General features: G+C 38.3%; 1 protein-coding gene across 5 annotated transcripts in view; it reads left to right on the top strand.

Annotated features, from left to right (window-relative positions):
- Window positions 1-12,597, top strand: part of ADD3 (adducin 3) — a 92,083-nt gene extending 79,486 nt beyond the window's left edge. For 4 of the 5 annotated variants that reach the window (XM_033065998.2, XM_033065997.2, XM_033065999.2 and 1 more), the window contains 12 exons: window positions 736-887; window positions 1,013-1,093; window positions 2,159-2,308; window positions 3,152-3,295; window positions 3,384-3,482; window positions 4,514-4,696; window positions 4,939-5,196; window positions 6,227-6,346; window positions 7,625-7,714; window positions 8,361-8,481; window positions 9,406-9,501; window positions 10,206-12,597. In XM_033065998.2, coding sequence (XP_032921889.1) covers window positions 736-887; window positions 1,013-1,093; window positions 2,159-2,308; window positions 3,152-3,295; window positions 3,384-3,482; window positions 4,514-4,696; window positions 4,939-5,196; window positions 6,227-6,346; window positions 7,625-7,714; window positions 8,361-8,481; window positions 9,406-9,501; window positions 10,206-10,504 — 1,793 coding nt within the window. In that variant the 3' untranslated portion in view covers window positions 10,505-12,597. The remainder of the gene's footprint in view (window positions 1-735; window positions 888-1,012; window positions 1,094-2,158; window positions 2,309-3,151; window positions 3,296-3,383; window positions 3,483-4,513; window positions 4,697-4,938; window positions 5,197-6,226; window positions 6,347-7,624; window positions 7,715-8,360; window positions 8,482-9,405; window positions 9,502-10,205) is intronic. The other variant, XM_033066000.1, reaches the window with a different exon arrangement.
- The last annotated feature ends 2,132 nt before the right edge of the window (window positions 12,598-14,729 follow it).

Raw genomic sequence — 14,729 nt, 5'->3', positions numbered from 1 at the left:
ATTTGGTCCCAAAATGGTACTTCAGGGTTTATTTAGCAAGTGGAAGAGTGGAAGAGAGCAGAGAGCCCAAATAACCTTGTGTTCACATCTCTGGTTGGTTACTGAGACTTTGTGTCCCACTGTTGTCTCTGCTTCATTTACCAGAGACAGTGGGGACAGATCTCAAAGTGCACACTCCTTTCGTTGAAAACCAAAATTGCTTTTACTTCTTTTGGTCTCAGCTTTCTCTCTAAATAAAGGTTGTGGGCTGCCAGAAGGCTATCATGCATTCATGAAGGGGAGAAGGGTATGTTTGAGTAGTCACAAGTCAGAGAGAGAAATTGATCTTTGTGATTTCTCTGTTAAGAGGTGATGCCTTCTGTCTAAGGGTTTGAGAACTTTTGCACTAATCATACATTCTTCATTAAGACTGAATTGAAGTGCCAGGACTGAGATATCTCTTCAAATTAGTTTTGCTGGTGTCAGAATTCCACAAGGAATGTCTTCTCCTGCAACATAAGACCTCAAAGTAACATGTAAAAATACTTCATTAGTGATAAATGTCTTAAAGTACACTTCCAGTCCTATGTAGGATATTGATTCAGGAGACAGCTCAGGAAAACCTTTATTCAGTCTCATAAATGCTGGTACTGCTTTGCTAACCACTTAAATACACTGCATCTGGAAGATCATGACATAGCTGGAAATATATCTAATTGTGCAACTCGCCATTATCTATTTTTGTCTATTTTTCAGGCCATGGAATGATTACACCCATCAATGACCTACCTGGGGTAGATACCTCCTCGTTTGTTAAGGGAGAAAAACTAACTCGATGCAAGTTAGCCAGTTTATATAGATTGGCTGACTTGTTTGGGTGGGCACATTTGCCAAATACCTACATCACAGTAAGTATTTTAGAGGAAAAAAAAAACCTTATTAACTTATTTAGAATCTCACCTCTTCATTCAAATTATTTTCCCCCTGATTAATGTAAATTAGGTCAGTAATCCATTTCCTGTCTCCTTTGCAGGTAAGAGTAAGCAAAGAACATGACCACATTCTAATCATTCCAAGAGGGCTGTCCTTTTCTGAAGCTTCAGCTTCTAATTTGGTAAGTGATTCACCTGCTGTAATAACCAACAGGGCTCATCCTGTTTTCTAAAATACTTTTGTGGCTGCTTAAATGGACTTGTCTAATTATGCTGTCTTTTGGGTGTTTTTAATATTTACCCACCAGATGAAAAGCTGACTATCTGCTTAGATGGTAGCACCCTTTGTTGCCAGTATTTCTTCTTGGGTTTAGCTTTACTTTCTGTTTCTTTGTCTCCAGCTTCAGTGTGGAGCAGCAAAGTTTTGTTTTCCTGTCTGATGAAGCTCAGTGGCCTCAGTGCAGCACCAGTAGCCTCAGTGTAGCAGTAGCCTTTTATAACCTGAGAGTGTAGCAATACATGTGAAATGACTCTGTAGGAGCAGTGTTATCAGAATCACCTCTTGACTTTAGAAGTGAGGAGATAAAGTCAAATAATCTTCCCCAGGCCCAGCAAATGAGCTGGGTGAAGTCTGGTATTCAGGAAGTGGTAGCTGCTAAATCATACATCTTTTGGTGTAGAACCTGCCATATGCTCTTCATGTCAGTGCATATCTGTGAAGAAACTGCCTCAGGGTTAAAGGGGTACCAAAATGAGATTGATAGTATTACATAGCAAACTCAGAACCAAAATACCATGACACATGACCCTGCTGTAGTTTTTTGTTGATCCAGGAATTACTATTTTAATGTTCCCATGAATCTGAAAATTCCTTGTGCATTGAATATTCTTACTGGAAATTTCTTAGGCTCTGAATTATCTTCTTATTTAAAATGTAAATGAAATGCATTTTTGAAAGTGAGAAACAAGGAAAGGTCAGCTAGACTGAAGTAGAATACATGTTGTATCAGGGTCTTATCCTTACTTCTTCCATGGCTGAACTTCCAGCAACTATCAAGGGCTAGTACAGCAGGGTGGTTCATTGACACACAGATTCATGGCTGCTCTCCTATTTTTTTTGTGCTCTGAGCCTTGAATGTGTGTGGGGAAACTTGATGCCAAATAAGAAAGGAAGGGTATTTCCTAGATAACTGAAGTTGTCACAAACTTCCTGAATATCTTTTTTAATATCTGTTTTCCTTTTTCAGGTTAAAGTGAACATCCTGGGGGACGTGGTGGACCAGGGAAGCACAGCTCTCAGTATTGACAGTGTAGGCTTCAGTCCACACGTGGCCATCTACTCCACCCGCCCCGACGTCAGATGTGTCATACACATCCACACCCCTGCCACAGCTGCTGTAAGTCTTCCTTTGGCACAGACTGAAACAAAACAGCTTTACCTTATGAACTTAGGGCATATTTTTCCTCACAGCAGCTTCATTTTTGTTTTAATATCAACTCTGCACTGGTAAATAAAAGCGTGGGGTTATCAAATAGAGAGAGAGAAGGCTGGACCACCACAGTGGAATGGCATGGGAATAAACTGATGCTCAGAGATTATTATACTCAGGTTAAGGAGGTTGTAAAGCGAATAGTTTACACAGGCTTTGTTTATAGCACCCTAGATAATATAATGTGCTGTATAAATCATCTTCATTTGCATTATGCAGCTCCATTTGTAAGTGGTTTGATTAGTAGTTACACTTAGTTTGGATTTACCTCAGTATTTAAATGTTATAGTTAACATAAACTTTAAATGGTCTGTATAATAATGATAAAAATGTAAGAAGGCCTGAAATAATTTGTTTGAAATAATTAAATTCTTATTATTTTATCTAGAAATATATATATATACATTTGTTGCCTAGAGATAAAATTAAAAGGAATGAACAATTTCTTTTATACTAGCTTTTTGAAGCCATAAATGTGGGAAAGAAGGACAAACCATTAATAAGATGAGAATTAAACATTAATAAAATTCACAAAAATTTCCTCCAATAAATATGTCCCTAGACAGAGTAACAGCACGATTGTCACCCTGTTGCAAATTAGACTGGGGTGGGGGGGTTGTTTCTAAGTTCTCCCTATGGAGTTTGTCTTTCTTCTAACAAAGTACACCCTGTTATGGCTTGGGTGGTTGAAATGTGAATTTTAAGAGTTCATTTTTCCCTAGTTATCAGCATTTCATTTTCGTGAAACAGGTTTCTTCTATGAAGTGTGGCATCCTTCCCATATCACAAGAGGCTCTGATTCTGGGAGATGTTGCTTATTACAGCTACCAGGGATCTCTTGATGAACAGGAAGAGAGAATTCAGCTTCAGAAAGTTCTTGGACCCAGTTGCAAGGTATTCAACCTCATTTATGCTCTTCATGAACAATTTTCATGTCCTGCTCCAGTTTCTACCATTTAACATTAGTGTCTTCATTTACTAGGTATTAGTCTTGAGAAACCATGGTGTGGTAGCACTAGGAGAGACACTGGAAGAAGCATTCCACTATATTTTCAATGTGCAACTGGCCTGTGAAACGCAGGTGAGAGAGAATTTATGTGTGTTTAATTTCAAATGCATATACTGCAGATTATATCCCAGATAGATGGGAAAACCTCTTACATTGTACAGTTTTGGAGTTGTGGAATCCAGTAATCCTGTATTACCAGTCAAAGAGAGACTGGAATAATCAGGGAATCAGCGAGGGAATGGCACAAATACTCATTCTAGGAACACTGACGCAGTCTCAGTGGTGTTACACTCCAAAGGGTACAGAAGGTTTTGTTCCATGCTGTGCAGAGTGAGCCTCATGCAGAGAATCTGTCAGATAATAGATTTGCTGGTACTCACTGCATGGGGAAGTGTGACTTGAGATCTCTCGGGAGCCAGATCCTTTACTGAAGCTGAATGTTGTGACAAGTAAAGAAGTTTCTCTCTGTGATACAGATTTGTGAAACCAAATTAAAAGAGGGTCTTTAGAGCAATGGTAATGGGTGGCATATTTAAAAATAACTTGAATCACAAATTCAGTTGTTTCCATTCTGCCTAACTTTAGCTGCCTGGTTAGGTATCCAGATGTTACCTATAACCTGTAAAGAGAGACCACTGAAAGTGCTCTCACCTTTCATAAGTTTTAAGCCTATCCCCAGAAACTTCATCACTTGGTTTTTGTTCTCCAGTGATCCTGTCCTCCCAAAGAGGCATGTGGATGTGCAAATGGTGGGCTCCCACTTCTTCCTTGCCCTACCATTCATTTTGAGTTCAGACACTCTTTCATTTTGAAGCAGCTAGACAAATGAAATGTTTTTAATCTTGTGATGCAGAAAGATGGTTTTAAGGTACTCTGATAGCAGTGTTTGAATCTATTCCTTTTGAAGTGCAATTATCAGCAGATGATATCATGCTTTCTGTAGCAGTCACTTGCTATATATTTTAATACATTTTTTGGACAGTAGAAAACTAGCCTGAGAAGTAACTGCAGCATGTATTTAAGCAACCTCCTGCTGCAAATTCAGCAAAGCAGAGAATACAAAAGCTTTCTCACAAATGAAATGCGCTCCTTGATGTTTCCAGGTTCACGCATTAGCTGGAGCAGGTGGGGTAGACAATCTCCTACTACTGGATCTGCAGAAGTTCAAGCCTTCCACACACGCTGTGGCAGCAATGGGAGGAGGTGGAGTTAATATGGCTTCACAACAAAAATGGAAAGTTGGGGAGCAAGAATTTGAAGCACTCATGAGGATGCTGGACAACCTGGTGAGAACATGTTGCTGGTGGTTTCTATGTAGTCCTGTAAGGTTTTGAATGTACGATTAGCTTCTGTAAAGCAAATAATTTTTTAGTCATACTGTTTCTGACAGCAGTATTATGTCTTAATAAGAATTTTAAATGCTTTGAGCTTAAATTTTGTCCCACCATCTTACAAATGTAGAGTAATAGTAAAATTTTTTTTTTTTTCGTTTTTTTAAACCTTCTTTCCCTATTTTCATCCTCCACAGGGATACAGAACTGGCTATGCCTATAGGCAACCATTAGTGAGGGAAAAACCCAGACATAAGAGTGATGTTGAGATCCCAGCCACTGTGACTGCCTTTTCCTTTGAAGATGATACAGTCCCACTTTCCCCCTTGAAATTCCTTGCACAGAGGCAACAGAGAGAGAAGACAAGATGGCTGAACTCTCCAAACACATACTTGAAAGTTAATGTGCCTGAGGAGTCCTGGAATGGGGAAACCAGTCCCAGGACTAAGATCACGGTAGGTTGATATGTTGGACAGTCACTTTGGTTTTGCCCTACTTGAAAGTCAGTTATGCACAGTTTATATGAGGAAATCTTGAATAGGATTAGCAAATGGGTTTATTGAGCAAATTAAAATAGGCTTTTCAGAGCCTTAATGTACTAAGGGTGTCCTATCTTTGAGGAGAGAGGTGTTGACTGTTAAAGTAACACTTTATGATAAAATTTAACAATGATTTTGCAGTTCTAACCATCTCTTCTTATTCCTGAAGTAGAAAACAGTTTTTCTACCACTTCTTGTGCTATTAGTTATCCACCAAATATAGTAAGGTTTTAAGTCACCCGTGGGTTGTTCTTTTTTTACATGAGGGAGACACAGCTCTAATTCATTTCTTGCTGCCCCCTTTCTGTTTGTGAGCCCACTGAAAACAGCTTTAGAAAGGTCTGTTCGTGCTACAGGCTTTTCGTGACGATAAAGATTTCGCCCCTCCTGCAGCTCAGCAAGATGCTTACACTTGGTTTCCAGCCTGCAGAGAGGTGGCCCTCGTGGGACTACAGAGCGTGTCGCTCTTCAGCTACTCCCAGTACAACTGTAAAAGCATCAGCTCCTCCTGCTGGCAGGCTGGCAGGCTTCTAAACTTGAGTTTGGGAAAAACACCCTCAGAACCCTGCTTGAGAAGGGAGAAAGACTGTAGTCAATGTGTGGTCAGCAGAGGTGGAAGTTGGTTGCATGAACCACATTCTTACTAGAAAGTGTGATCCTTTCTAAATACAGCATCATTAGTACACAGCTAACACTGCATTTTTCAGGCGTGTGTGTCAGTATTTACAAAAAGTAATTATGTTCAAGGCAACTTAAATCCTCTTGGACAAACGCACAAACCTGTAAAGGAGTTGGGATTATTTTTTAGGTGTCATGTGGAATTGAGAATGAAGTCAGAAAGTCCTTTTTTGATATCTCTTCTTTAACAGCACAACAACACAGGGAACTGTTCCTTTCCATCATACTGGGTATTTTATCTTCTGTCTTTTTTTCCCCCCTCTTTAAGTGGATGAAAGCTGATGACTCCTCCAAGACTAGTGGAGGAACGCCAATCAAAATTGAAGATCCAAACCAATTTGTTCCTCTAAACACAAACCCAAGTGAAGTGTTGGAAAAGAGAAATAAGGTAAAAGAAGTGTAATGAACTGAAAATTGTAACATTTCCAAATAAAATTATGTGTTCAAGTAATGATTCAGCAGAGCAGTAAAGTAACATTTTCAAATGTTTTGATTTTATTAAGAAGGTTCTTACACTATATGTGATTTTTGGCACCAAAACCATGTATTTAAATGTGTGATATATATAAAATCTGTGGATATGCATGCAATATTTATATATTTAAATTTTGAATGCAACAGTCTGATGAAGGATGAGTGTTAACTCTGGAAATGATAGATTGGGAGTGGTAGTCCCTGTTATTTAGTATTTTATTTAGTAGATAATTAGGTGTCAACATCAACAGAATTGCTGTGCGTCATCTGCAGCATGATTCAATCTCAGGCTCTAATCTTGTTCTGTTCTAATTTGCCTAGTGCTTGTTAAGCTGGAATTTCTAATGGCAGTAAAAAAAAGAAAATGAGAGATTATTGTTGGACCTCTCTGTAAACAGAAATATCTCTCTGCTTTTCCCTTCCAGCATAAAAGACACTGATTATCAGACTGGCCAAATACTCCACCCCCAGCATAACTATATTAACAGATATTCAGGACACTTTTCATTGGATTGCATATTTTTTTCTGTCTTGTAAAGCTCTATATCTGTGTCCTTGGGGACTGAAGTGGAGTTAGAAGGAGCAACTCCCTTCCTCAGAACTGGAAAGGCACCCTCTAATCATCCAGAGATTAATAATACGTGTCCCAGCAATGATTTTTAAATTCATGCATGTCACTGGCTCATAGAAAGTTTATTCCTAATTCACTGCTGTTGAATTTTTTTAATAAGATCCCTATTGGTATTTATATCTGATCTGTCAATCTCTTGAGCTCTGACAATTAGAAGCTAGAGCTGTTAGTCTAGGGAAAACAATAAACTATTCACAGAAGGAAAAACTTTACCAACCTTTGTGACTACAGAGTTTTCTCCAATAGCTGAACATACGTCCTTTATGAGGTGGAGGGGACAGGTTCAGGGGCTATTCCTGGGAGCTTATTTCTAAATATTGGCCTACATGAAGTGCAAGATCTGAGAATGGGGTACATATTTGTGAACCCTGAAAGTGCCAAACAACATATGCTGTGTATTCAGAGGTGGAAGAAAAGTTCTTAATTTTTAGGTGCAGCAGCACACAGCTTGATTCTCCAGCCATTCACTGCTCCCTTCGTTGTGGCTTTGCAAAGCTGATGGGTGTAGAATTTGTTAAGGAGAAATATCTGTTTCTAACCTGGTTTATTTTCTCTCTGTAGATAAGGGAGCAAAACCGATATGACCTAAAGACAGCAGGACCTCAGTCTCAGCTGCTTGCAGGGATTGTTGTGGATAAAAAGCCAAGTTCAGTGAGTACAACTTAATTAACTAATTTTCAACTCTTCAGGTTATTTGGCTGCCTGTCTTTCAAATGTCAGCTTGGGCCATTTTCATTCTAAATGTTTTGTTAAGATTCTTTTTATGCTAGTTTTGGAGGTGTGATACATCTTATTCATGTTTCATTTTAAAGGTTACAAAAGTTAGTTTCGAATTGAGATGTGCATGTTGTTTGCCACCATTAATATAAATTAAGTTGTGGAAGTGATGCTTCTGAGTCCCAGAGACAGCTGATTTTAAAAGGTGGGATGACACCATGTGGAAGACAGCTTTCATTAGAAACAGGCTTCTTATTGGGAGAGAGGGTTTCCAGTTTCTTACCCGCCCATATTAATCTTTTCTTGAATAGAATATACTTCCAAACACTATAAATATCCCTAATAAGGTTATCTAACATACTCTGGTGAATTGGAATCGAATTCTGGAATTCTTCTAAGCGTTTCTGGAATACTTCTAAGAGTTAGTACATCTGTGTTTTAATTCTGTATTCCCTGCCAAAACTTTGTCACCAAACTTTGGCCAAAAAAAAAAAATATAGAAATAAAAACCAAACCTGAAGATTTTTCTTGTTGCTTCTTATTTTCTAACTGTTAAATTCTGTGGCTTTCTCTTTCCCAGCCAATGCAGTTTGATGATGAGCACGCGCCGCCGGCACCACCCAACCCGTTCAGCCACCTCACTGAGAAGGAACTGGAAGAGTACAAGAAAACCATTGAGCGCAAGCAGCAGGGGTTGGAAGGTCAGCAGTGTGGTTTGAATTGCTGGGCTGTACATTTTAATAATAAGCTTGAAAACACCTACTGTAAAAATTGTGTACATGTTAATTGTTAGTGTATACTGCTGGCAACTAGCTTAGCACTAATCATTCCTTGAGGTGGTAGAATTCTTTTGTTAAATGTGGTTTGGTTTTTTACTTTAGTTAGTGCTGAAATTAAAGCAGTGAAAGGTTTGCAGAGAAATGGGGTTGACAAAAACACAATTAACCAAAGTTGTTTCAGTTTAATTAAAATTAATTTAATTTTTGTGTCAGAATCATAGAATAACTTAAGGCAGAAGATTCCACAAAGGTCATCTAAATCCAGCTCCTCCTCAGAGCTGATACTAAAATTAGATCAAGTAGCTCAAGTCTGTGCCCAGCTGAGCAAAAGTTTACTGAGATGTTTGTCTCTGACTTCCCTAATTTTACTTCTGTTCTCTCAGTGTGCAAATCTCATCTACTTTCACTTTTCACATCTTCTTCCAGTACTACTATTCCATAGAGAATTACTAATTCAGGGTTGATTTTAATTTTTAACAATAACACTTACTGTGAATTCTTCTTTACTAATATTGTGTAATAAAACAACTTTGCTCTATGTCACACTCAGGACAGTGTAATAGATTACTGTACCAGGAGACTGTGACAAGATAAAATGCTACTTGGAATGCAACCCTGCCACTTTTTTTAATGCTTTCTAATAAAGAAGTAATATATAGCAATTTTTTAGCAGATAAAACAAATCTGTAATTCTTTAGAGTTTCAACTGTGTATTGTAACTTTGTGCTGTTGTCAGCATGAGCAACACAAAGCTGTAGCAGACCTGTAAATCTTGTAGCATCAGCACTGACACTCTTGCTTGATTTTCACTTTTGCTTGGCTACTAACTCACATCTTGTCCTGCAGATGCTGAACAGGAATTATTCTCAGATGACGGTTCATCTGTGTCACAAATTCAGTCACAAACTCAATCCCCGCAAAATGTCCCAGAAAGATTAGAAGGTATTCCATGCAATTTCTGTACAATGCCAAGGGCTCCAATAACCCAAGTCCTTGACTCTTCTGCTGCGCTTTTACACTTGCATAACATCAACTGAGTCAAAAGGAGCCCACTTTTGCAAAGTTTGGGTGGTACTCTGTCCAGAAAACTGTTTTTCCTGATTTTTCCTAATACATAATTCTCACAAACTGAGAACAACTCATGGCATGCTGAAACTTAGATATTAACCAGGTGCAGCAAATAGATATTATACTTCATTTTACTGAAAATGTTAAGAATAGTTCTTTTGCCTAAGACTTTTCCAGAAGTCTAAGTAGGCATTTTAAAAGGCAAGTTCTCCAATGCCTTTTGGATGGAATGGCTGTGTTTTCATACACCAGTCTCTTGCAGTAAGATGTAATTCTGACTGTGCCTGAGGCTGTGTGTGCTGTGTAGACTATATTGGTACATGCACTATACAGTTTGAGCTCTGCATGCACCTGGCAGACATAAGGTTATATTTTTCAGCCCATTTTCCCTTAATGACATTTTGACTTTGTTGTCTGCTTACAGCAACTAAGATTGTGGATAAAGGGGAAAAAACCACATCTAAGTACTTCGGGTTTCATTCTTTGGATCACAGTCCAGACTTGCAGCTTTGTCCCAATACTGGGGTTTTTTGCATGAAAGTGTGCATAAATAATTGCGAAATCATTTGCTCTTTCAGAAAATCATGAGGATTTCTACACCCAGAATGCCAATCTAATATCTGTGGAGATGCCAGTTGTGGTGGTGAACGGGAAGGAAGATGCACATGATGTGGAAGAAGATCTCACCAGGAGGGTCAGTCAGTTAACCATGAGTACTGTGGAGAGTGTAGAGATTACCATTAAAGGCTCTGAAAAGATAGAAGAGGCCCTGTCCCCTGAAGGGTCACCTTCCAAATCCCCTTCAAAGAAAAAGAAGAAATTCCGCACCCCATCCTTCCTGAAAAAGAGTAAAAAGAAGGAGAAGGTGGAAGTGTAAGTGCAGTTCTGGTGTGAGGAGACATTGCACATTTGAAACGTTTAAGTTGACCATTAACAGCGTAGTGTTAGGGGTGTGCAGTAACTGGACTTTTAACCTAAACAAATAGAAACTGGAAGAGGTTTTGCTTTAAAGAAACCAAACAAAGAGACAGACAAACAAACAAAAAACCTTTCATGTTAATTGCAAATTAATTCATCTCTCACTTAGCTGTGTCCAAAATTGCTATGAGGGTTGGAAACATTGATTAGTTTCATGTAGAACTACACTGGCAGGTGCTCAATTACCATCATAGCAAGGTCAAACACCATCACAGTATGCAGCAGCAAGTTCTGCTTGGAGTATTTTGCAGACCTGAAAATTTTCAGTACAGTTAAAGTCTTTATTAAAGTTACTGTTGAGTGATCCTATGACTTTTTAAAACTGCTGTCTCATTTGGAAACCAGATCATACATTTTTGTATTGTGGTTTTTGACCATATATTTTATGTTTCTGTACCCCTATTTCAGTGGGTACATATTAACAGCACACCTTTACATCTTTTTTAAGATTAGCTCATATAGAAATAATATACACTGGCACATAATACTAGGGGAAAAACTGTGTAAGAGAAAGTTTATTTGGAATTATACAAAATGTCTAAAGAATTCCATTATTCAATAACTTTTTTGCCAAATATTTCATTTTAGTGAAATATAATTTTTGAAGACTTCTTTTTTATTCTATCAGTTGGGGTGGGGGAAACCCTTATTTTTCAAGAAGGGGGATTTTATACACTTAACATTGATAATTTAGTTTAACTGACAAAACAAAAAGAAGATTTTATATGTTCAAATGTTTGTATACCATTCAGTATAAAGGTATTATAAGCATGTGAACCAAGCATTTAATAGTTAGAGTGTATTTAAGAATGCTTGGTTTAGAGTATACTTAAATATAATTCAGGAATCCAGGGACTTCAAAATCAAAGGGTAAAAGCATATAAAATTGAACTGGATTCATGTTTAAAAATTATTTGTGGGTTGTTCTTTTTCTCTCTCATGGTATTGCTAATGAATGAAGAAAAATAATCTCTTAACATAACCAAATGAAGGAAACAAAAATGTTAAAAGGGAAAGTGAAATAGTAGGGAAATAGGAGGAGACAAAGAAAGTAAAAGTTCGGTGATTATTTTTTTTAAATATATGATACGGATTGCGGGATATTTTTATTAAATCAGCAGAGTGACATTTCCATATTAGATGTTTTAAATAATTTGTATGGATTCATGCAGAGTGCAACACTTTGGGTTTTTTCTTCAGTTTCACTCAAATTGTAAAAGGGTCTCGTGAATCTGTGTTGTCCTTTGGATGAACCCAGAGCAAATCAGAACCTAGTGCCATGGGTAAGGGTGGTACTGCCACTTACTCATTTTTACTTGTATTGTCATTTTAGTACTTTTACTGTATTGTAAATACAAACTAAACATAGAAATTAACATAGGGGTTTCTTCGCTGTGTCAAATGTCTGTAAATCAGTCATCGCAATAGGAAGTACATCTTTGAAGATCCATTTGATTCCCAAATTACCGGTTGAAATATTATACAATATATAATTGTTAAATATGGCTGGAGAGTGGTTTGGCATGCAAAAATGTTGATTATAGCATGTTCAGGGGCTGGTTAGCTTTGACCGTGTAAGTGTGATAATGCAATGTTGGAATGGATCCTGGAAACAATTTTCTAGCTGTCACTAAATACTGGAATCAGTGTTTTTAATCATAGTGGAAACTTTCAGTTGCTTACTTTGTTTTTTATGTTCTACATTATTTGTGTTGTATTACAACATACGTAGAAACAGTAACCTGTGAACTACGCTTTTCATAACTTTTTTAAAAATATATCTAAATGAATGCAATGTGCATAAATATTTTTTAAAATGCAACCGTGAACTATTTGCACCTTTTGCTAATGCCTCTATTTACTTGCTTTGGCATAAAGAATGAGCCAGCCAACTCTTGTGTCCTGTGGAAAATATATAAATGTTATCTGAAATTGCTCATAGATGTAATGCTAATTAATGTTAAATCACAAATAAACAGTATTTTAAATAGATGGATTTCATATAGCAGCCTTTTGTTTATGCACTTACATCTTTTGCTTGTAGAGAAGATGCTTTGATTATGCACATTGCTTCTCAATAATTTATTCTGGAGAGGACTTCTTGCTTGTGCTTATCCTGAGAGCTCTTCAAGAAAATAACCTGATCATGCTGTTGAACAGCTTTTGTCTCTGTCCAGGTGCTGGAGAGGAAAGAGGCTCATGGTAAAAGTTAGGGCACTACCAGGCAGTTGTTCTGTGCTTGCCCATCCTGGCTGCCTCCTGCTCTGCAGCTCCATGGCATCACAGGTGACAGCATGAGGGGCTGGGGTGGTTTTAGTGCTGAGTAAGTACAGAGCAAGGAAATAGCTCACAGAAATTACCTTTTTAAAAAAATTATTATTAATTAAACAGAGGACTTCTTATAGAAAAAGCTTAATGCAAAGTGATTTGAAGATATCTGTGTCACACCCTGCCAATGGTATATGTTGGAGCCTCTGAGGCTGCAGAAATTGCAGTGGGGTTTTTTGTAGCTCTGTCAACTCTGTAAAATGTCTTTAAAGACTGCACAAATGTTTCTTTTCTTTGTCCGTCCACAAATCAGCCTTTTGTTTCTGTTTACAAGAAAGTCAAAATTCGTCCCTCTGAGTCTGGTGACAGTTTGATGAACTCAGTCCCCATGTGGTAGGATAATTTTGGTTTAGCATTTTAAATTAATCTTGACCAAGATTTTAGTAATTTTCTGACTGTAATTTGTCTCCAGAAGCATCTACAGTCTGCTTAGTGCTGCACTAATGTGAGAGTAGACACTGTATCCACATGGAGGAGCATCCACTCTAAGGCCAAGGGCATATATAATTTACTTCTTTAGGCTCTCTTTATTCCCAAGAGTCTACAAACCACATCAGACCCTTCGTTTTCACTTAAATCTTACTCTTTCACAGGGTTATTCAAAGGATCTGAGATTCTGCAAGCCAAAACATGGAAATAAAATAGATGTTTGTAACAGGCATAATAAACATTAAAACTTTAGTTTTGAGAGGTAGGAGCCCTTGGAAAGATGAGCTTCAAAATGGGTCATTAACATTATAGGAAATAATTATTGTAATTAGGCTGCTTAACCCAAGAAAGAGCAGTACAGAGAAGCAGTATTTACTGTGAGGAATTGCATGCAAGCTACCACCCAAAAACACTAAAAAGGAAAAGGATTTATAAAGCTGTACATCCGGGTAATTGCCTGTTGTTGTCTTTTACAGACTTCCAGCTATTCTGGAGATAGGTGTTACATAGCAAACCAGATTTTGCAGAATCTGCAGAATGAGGTGTATCAGGCTTTAGGTGCCACAAGGAGAGAGAATAATGCCTTGGTTAGGGCTGTAATAGGCCATTTTGACTCATATTTTCCTGCCTTGCCAGTTGAGTCCTTTACACACTGTTGAGCACATGGCATAAGTTGCTGTCATCTCTGGGGCAAGTAGTTGAGAATTTTCTATTTTCTACATATCCTGTTTGCAAAACTGTCGAGTTTTCACTATTTCAGCCCATGGAAACTTCTCAAACAGGATGTAATGTGAAATAACCAAGGACAGAAAGAGCCACCGTGTCCCATGCTGTGCACATGGGTCTGATGGAAACTTCTGACGTGAGTGCTGATGTTCTCTCTCTTCCTTTCTGCAGCCTGGCAGGGAAACACATCCCCTCACCCATGGGGCTGCTGTGTGGGTTGATGTTTGCTCTTTCAGAGGCCCAGGGTGTTACAAGAGATGCAAGGCTCTGAAAGGCACTGATTAGAAACTGCTTGGCCGTGTGTGTGTGGGCAGCTGGAGCGTGGCCAGCCTGGCCGTGGGAGTGGGAGCACCAGGAAGGCTCTCAGTGCTGATGGGCACTTCTGGTGGGTTGGTTGTCACACATCCTGCAGGAACTGCTCTGTCAGAGACCTGCAGTTTGGCCAAACTTGCACGGACCCTCGGGGAAATAGTGGAAAGCCCATCCTTAATTTCTCGCTCAGCCCTTCACCACACTCTAATCTCAATTTCAAAGCCAGCAGTAATTTAGGTTGCTAAAAGAAAAGATTGACAGAATACAATATGAAAAAAAATGTATTTTTGTACAGCCTTTTGCTTTGGAGGTATTGGGGTACAATAGCT

Source organism: Catharus ustulatus, chromosome 8 (assembly GCF_009819885.2).
Source record: "Catharus ustulatus isolate bCatUst1 chromosome 8, bCatUst1.pri.v2, whole genome shotgun sequence".
Taxonomy (NCBI): domain Eukaryota; kingdom Metazoa; phylum Chordata; class Aves; order Passeriformes; family Turdidae; genus Catharus; species Catharus ustulatus.
The sequence above is the reverse complement of the archived record's forward strand: the minus strand, read 5'-3'. Positions and strand labels throughout refer to the sequence as shown.